This window comes from Pteropus vampyrus, unplaced genomic scaffold (assembly GCF_000151845.1).
Source record: "Pteropus vampyrus isolate Shadow unplaced genomic scaffold, Pvam_2.0 Scaffold16, whole genome shotgun sequence".
Classification (NCBI taxonomy): Eukaryota; Metazoa; Chordata; class Mammalia; order Chiroptera; family Pteropodidae; genus Pteropus; species Pteropus vampyrus.
Genome location: NW_011888797.1, coordinates 8,783,609 through 8,790,238, shown reverse-complemented (window position 1 = coordinate 8,790,238; position 6,630 = coordinate 8,783,609). Strand labels below are relative to the sequence as shown.

Genomic DNA, 6,630 nt, shown 5'->3' with positions numbered 1-6,630 from the left:
GGGGGTGAGTGACTGGCTGGAGGTCACACAGCAAGTCAGAGGAAGCGCCGGTGCAGGAGGATGACCTCCTCGTTCCAGAGCTCGTCCTGAGACCTGACGCAGCCTCTTGGCCACCTTGCTGCCGAGTCCGATGCCCCCTTCCACGGGCCGTGTTCGGGGAGGCTTCCTGGGCTGTGGGCCATCTTTGGGCCATGAGATTGACTTCCTCAGAGGCCTGGGAGCCTTCCTGCCACTTGCCTTCACTTGGAGAGGAGAGCGGCTCCACTGGGGAGAGGATGTCCCTCTGATCCCTATGTGGAGGTGGCACAGATGCTGCCCCACTGGGGGTGTGGAGGTGGAAGGAAGCAGAGCTCAGGAACACAGGCGTGCTGGATGAGAGGGCCCGGGAGAGACCGTGTCTCCCATGGGTGGCGTGGGAGGAGAGTGATCCGGGCAGGGAACCAGGCACGGGCCAGCTGACTACGAATTGGTGGATAACACCCCATGGGAGGAGCCAACCTGGACAGCGCAGGGGGCAGCAGCAGGGGGCCCTGTCATGAGAAGTCAGGAGAGAAGTGAATCCTAAGCTTTACCCTGGACTGTCCCTCAGCATCCCAACATTTCCCCCATGATGTGGGCAGCTCGGGCTGGGTAGGGGACCAATCTGGGGGGAAGCATGTGCCCTGGGGGCCAGAAAGCCTGGTCCTCATCCCACCATTTATAGCAATTGCTTGATGTGGGAACATCACTTTGCTTCTCAGAGCCTAGTTTCTGCATTAGCAAAAAAGGATAAGTGAAAATAATTCTGTCTCATAGCCTCCCTGTGGGTCTGCACAAACCTGTCACCGTAGGACTATTTTGTGTGGTGCCGTCTCCCCAGAGCTTAGCATCTGGTACACACTCCAAATATGTGTTTACTCAGTGGATGGCTGACGCGTAGGGAGCTCTTCCTCGGTGCCAAGCATTCTTCATGCTTCACTCATTTCATCCTCATCAAAAGTATTACCGTCCTTCGAGGGGCACCGTGACTCTACCAGGCCACCCTGCAGCTAGGTGCAGAGCCGGGATTCGGACCTGGGCATCTGACGCTGGAGCCAACGTGCTTGACTCCTACAGGCTGCCCTTTACTTGATGACTCTGTTCCATAAACTATGGAGTTTGGCACAAGTGATACAAGCCAGTCCCCAGAGGAGGAAAGGGCACTGTAATTGTCACTCAGTAGATGAGGACATGGGGACAGAAAGAGACAGTGACTTGTCCCAGGTCCCGCAGACTTCCAGAACATCCTTGGCCACGCTCTATCTAAAAGAATTCCCCTTGCGCTTTTGATTGTAGACGGCCCTGATGTGTTTCCTCCCACCTCGGTCTGGATGGGATTTTCCCAGATGGCGGATCCCCCAGCCCCTCTTGGTGCCTCAACTACTCACACCCACGTCCAGATTTGTGGCTGGGGCCCAGTCGGCCTCACTCGGCTGCTGTGGAGCCCCAAGGCTGCCCATCTTCTCCTGCTTCCGCCACCTGGCTCGCTGATTCTGGAACCAGATCTGGGGAGAGGAAGAGAGAGGATGGAGATAAGCAAAATGGTTTTTCTCTGTCTAGTACCTTCCCAACATGCATAATAACCACATCTTCTAAGATACCAGCACTTTACAGTTTTTAAAGTTCCATGGCATCCAGGATTTCTTTGGCTCTGGAGGTCAGCCTTCTGAGAGGGGGTGGGGATCATGACTTTCAATGCCTACAGGGCTTGGGGCTCATTTGACAGTGAGGCAGCTGGGTGCCACATGACTGGGCAGGGTGGAGTCTGTGGTGGACAGAACCTAAGGGGTCAGCCTCTCAGCTTTAGCCAACAGCCATCATGTGGAAATGTGAACCCAGCCTTGCAAGCTCATCCAATATCTAAGGCAGAAATCTTAATTTTTATGTGAAAGCTCTGCATTTTAAAATACTATGCAGATTAAATAAAACCCACTGGGCTATTTCCACCGGTTTTGCAACCCCTGGGACCCCCTTGGCATTCTCGGGAACATTGGTAGTACTCTGTATTCACAAGCACCCTGACTGTCTCTGACATGTGGCCCTCTGCACTTGGTCATTCTGCTGAGATGGCCGCTGAATTCTGCAGAATTCTGAGCTGCAGGTGCTACCTGCTTAGCTGGTGACTGCTTCCGAATGGGAAGAACAAGGGAGAAGTCTAAGCCAGATGTGGTCCTTAGCCAGAAGAAAAGTAGGTTGGGATAAAAATTGAGAGTAGAATGTTAACCTGGGTCCTGGCACAGATTTTGAATTCGAATGAGTCCATCGCATGTGTTAGGAAAAAAAAAAAAAAAATGAACGACTTAGAAAACTGTTAGAGAGAGTGCCAACCATGCAACAATGGATCTGGGTTTGCTAGGACGGTGCAAGCTGAGGAAGTACAAAGAGGGCAGGACATGCCCTGGCGAGTGACAAGGGGCTATTGTGTCTCCAGCCGCAGGTGAAGCCATAGACACTGAGGCATAAAGGAATTAGAGTACAGATTAGGCAGTTGGTGCTTAAACCAGGTCTCAGCCCATGGATCCAGGGTCCTTCTCACTTCTCTGTGCTGCCTTCAAAGTGATGCCCATGGGGTCCAGATCAGGGGTGGGCAAATGTAGACCTTAATGGGCTAAATCTGGCTTTCCACCTGTTTTTATATGGCCTATGAGTTAAGAACGGTTTTCACATTTTAAAGGGTTGGGAAAAAAATCAGAAGAAGAATATTCTGTGACACATGCAAATTATATAATGTTGACATTTTAGTGTTCATCGATAAAGTTTTATTGGAACGCCTCCACGCTCATTTGTTTACCTATTTCCTGTGGCTGCTTATATGCTACAGTGGCAGAGTCAAATAATTGTGACAGTGACCACATGGCCTCCAAAGCCTAACATAATCACCATCTGGCCCCTTACAGGAAAAGTTTGTTGACCCCTGGTCTGGATTGTCAAGACCTATTTTGTGAGTGAGGCTGCATGGTGAATGCTCTTCTGGATCTGTGGTCAAGTGGAAAGGAAGGGCATGGAAGCAGATGCCAGTGACACCCTTGATGCCATTTCCATCCCCCGCCCGACCCCAAGGAGAGAAACCATCTTATAACTACGGTAACCTCAGTTCCTGGAACATAGTATTTGTTAAATATGACAGTACTCAGGACGAAGCCAATGGAGAGTTTCAGATAGGGTGGCCCCAGAGAGTCCAGGATCCATAGTTTCACCCATGCCCCAGGTGCACTAAGGTGGGGTTGAGGGTGGGCACGGCTGTACCTGCACCCGAGCTTCCGGGAGGTTGATCCTGGCTGCCAGCTGGTTGCGGATGTGGATGTCTGGGTAGTGGGTGAAGTGGAAGATCTTCTCCAGCTCGTGCAGCTGCTCTGTGGTGAAGGTGGTTCGGATCCTCCGCTTGCTCTTCCTCTCCTCTGATGGAAGATGGGTCAAGTCGTTAGTGACCTTGGCATTGGCTTTGTATTGCCTTGTTCTACCCTTTTGACCTCGGTGGCCACTACCAAGTCTTGACCCTTGGCCCCTTGTGCTCAGAGTTGTATAATATCCTTTTTCTTAGAAACTCTGCTCCTAGGCTGGCTCCCTCCCATCTATCCTGGACAGAGAGGCCAAGATAACCTCCTAGAAACGTCTCTGATTATCCTTCCACTGCTCAGATGCGTTCAGTGTCTCCCTCTTGTCTGCAACGAGGAATGGCAAACTATAGCTTGCAGGTCAATTCCAGCCCACTGTCGTTTCTGTAAATACAGTTTTATTGGAACAGAGCCCCACACATTGGTTTATGTCTATGGATGCTTTTGTGCTATAACTGCAGAGTTGAGTAGTTGCCACAGAGACCATATGGCTTGCAAAACCTAAAATAATTACCATCTAACCCTTTACAGAAAAAGTTTGCCGACCTTGGTCTGCAAAGTAAAGACTGCATTTCACAACAGTCGGCCCCTTACAACCTTTTTCCAACCACCTGTCCAACTTCATGTACACTCAGGGCCGGCTATATCGCTTGTGGGCCCTACTGCAAAATGAAAACTTGGGGCCCTTGTTCAAAAAAGAGGAAGAAAGCTTTTTTCTTTCTTGTTCAGCCACTCTCCTGACCTGTCAGGGTGTTTTTTTGTTTGCTATTTAAAGCCGCGCTCCCTCAGGCACAGAGATACCAATGAGGCGAGTGTGGACCCTCACAGGGACCCAGGGGCCATCCTTGGACTTTGCCCACCCTAGGATAGAGGAGGCAGTGGCTCCAGGTGGAAAAACAGGTGTCTGAGAGCCCATCCTGGGGAAGAGGGGGTGAGCATGAATTGAGGATCTAGGCCCTTGGTGCGTGCTTCATGGTCTCATGCGACTTCACTTACAAAACACAGATTCAAATATAAGAATTATTAAGAATTTCAAGATAGTGACCACAATCATTAAACCCCATTAAATCCCATATGAGTGCAGTACAGTGTAACTACACTGGTCACACGCATGCCCATAAAGTCAGGCGTGTGTGTGTGTGTGTGTGTGTGTGTGATGGGGAGGTCAGCTGTTTGATTCGGACATGTTAAATCTGAGATGCCTGTTGGCTGTTCAAAGGAAACTATTGACTAGACAGATGCATACATATTTGAAGTTCAAAGGGAAGCCCAGGGCTGAGGGTCAAATTTGGGAATCGTCAGCATGTATTTGGTCTTTGCAGGCGTGGGGGTAGATGAGATCGTTTAGGCAGGAAGTGCAGGCGGAGAAGGATGGAGAGTCTAAGAAAGCCTGGGGCCTCTCTGCCATTTAGAGGTTCAGCAGCCAACAAGAAGGGGTGGTCTCTGAAGTGGAAAGAACATGAGAAAGGTGCAGTGATATTGGGCACCCAGTTTCAAGGAAGAAGGCTCGCTGTGTCCATGCTGTGACTAATTACGATGGGGACAGAAGAGTGATCACTGAACCTGGCTCTAACGACAGACAGTCCCTGTAGGAGAGAGACAGTGAGGGCTCAGTGGCGGAGGGCAGAGGAGAGACGGGGAGGCGAAGCAGGAGGGGCGGCAACTGCAGACGACCCCTCAGGAAGGTGGGCTGGGAATGTGGAGGAAGAAGCCAGTTGGTAGCTGGGGAGGAAATGTCTGTGTGGTCCAGGGGATTTAAGAAAAACGACCCTTATAACGTCACGTAAACTCCTCAATAAACATTACCCCTGTGTCACAATTTCCTCTAATTGCCACATATCTCTAGGAAAGAGAGCATCCATCCGTCATAGAGCCGACTTGGATGGCGTCGGGGAAACTGGAAAATAGAACAAGTAAGAGGAAGAGCAGACAGGCCCATGCCCATCTCTCTGCTGGTGTCCGGGGAGGAGGATGGGCAGTGGAGAGGATGGTGCCCAGGAGCTCCAGGTGGTGACTCAGAGCAGAGAGGACCTGCCCATGGTGCTCAGGGAGGGATGGGGAAGAGCAGTGTCTGAACGGTTGGCTCAGGAAGGATGAAGGTCCGCATTTCACGTTTCCCGCCGTGCGCAGGAGGAGGCTGCTTTAGGGAAGGGGTGGGGGTGAGGGGCCAGCACGGCTGACGCTGGGTTACAGACCACTGTCAGTATAAGAGGGAGCCTGGGAGAGAAGGCAGAGTAGCATACCTGGAATACGGAATGGAGAAGAAGGGACAACACAGACTCAGCCCAGAGAATTTTGGACCTCTTTAAACACGAGGCTGGAAATACGAGCTCATTGATGGAGCTCCCCATGCGCGAGATAAGATTCTCAGTCATCGGGAAGGGCTGGGCTCCTCCCCAGTTCAGAGGGGACGATGGGGGTGTTGGGCCCCATTTTCCAAGCCATGGAAAGAGCACTGGATTAGGAGTGAGAAAATCCTTGAGATTTCTGTCCAGGCCCAGCATCTCCAGACCCAGCAGAGAGGCCCAGAAGCCGGTGGCCAGAGTGCTGGCCAAGGGCCCTGGGGAGGGCATGTGGGTGGCAGGGAGATGAGGAGGAAGGTGGTGGGGTACCGCTCCCCTTTCAACTCGCTCCTCTCCCCGTTATTAATTGGGAAGCCGTGAATCACACTTCAGTGGGTCCTTGAAGAGAACGAGTCAGCAGAACTTAATTAAACCTGAGCCGTTTAGCACATCGATCATAAGAAATACACAATTTACATAGGTGATTAGGCCACCTAATTACAAACCGATGTTTCTCACGCTTGGTGCTCTCCCCTGACTGCTCCTTCTCTCTGGTCTGTTACTGGCCCTGGCTGCTCCGGAGGCCCCCGGGGGCTTTGCCACTGGGCGACGGACGTCTCTGGAAATGGGCCTTGTCTTTGTCCTCCTAAGGCAGGGGCTTCAGTGCGGCAGAGATCCAGGGCCCCCGTGGGAACCCTCCCGCAGGCTGGGGACGTCTCCCGCGTCTGACAGGCGAGCTGCAGGGCAGGCGTCTCCCAGGGACTTGCACTGGCCTGTTCTCTCCCGTCTGGTCATGGACATCCTACAGTTCTCTCGTGCCCGTGGCATCCACTGTGACCCGCTCTGGGAAGCCTTTGCTGGCATCCCCAATGGACCACACCTCCCTTAGAATACGCTGTGAGAGGACCGTGTCACCCTCTTCCCGGCACTCATCACAGTTGTCATTGTGCTTTCACTGGTGATGATTGGAGGGTTATTCGTCTCCGTTGCTGTCA

At 52.1% G+C, this 6,630-nt stretch overlaps 1 protein-coding gene across 1 annotated transcript in view; it reads right to left on the bottom strand.

Moving 5' to 3' along the window:
* Positions 1-290: 290 nt before the first annotated feature.
* ISX (intestine specific homeobox) overlaps positions 291-6,630 on the bottom strand; it is a 14,255-nt gene continuing 7,915 nt past the window's right edge. Inside the window, exons 3-5 of the mRNA XM_011387180.2 lie at positions 3,265-3,416; positions 1,407-1,523; positions 291-530 (exon numbers count right to left, since the gene is read on the bottom strand). Of these exons, the coding sequence (XP_011385482.2) occupies positions 291-530; positions 1,407-1,523; positions 3,265-3,416 (509 nt within the window). The remainder of the gene's footprint in view (positions 531-1,406; positions 1,524-3,264; positions 3,417-6,630) is intronic.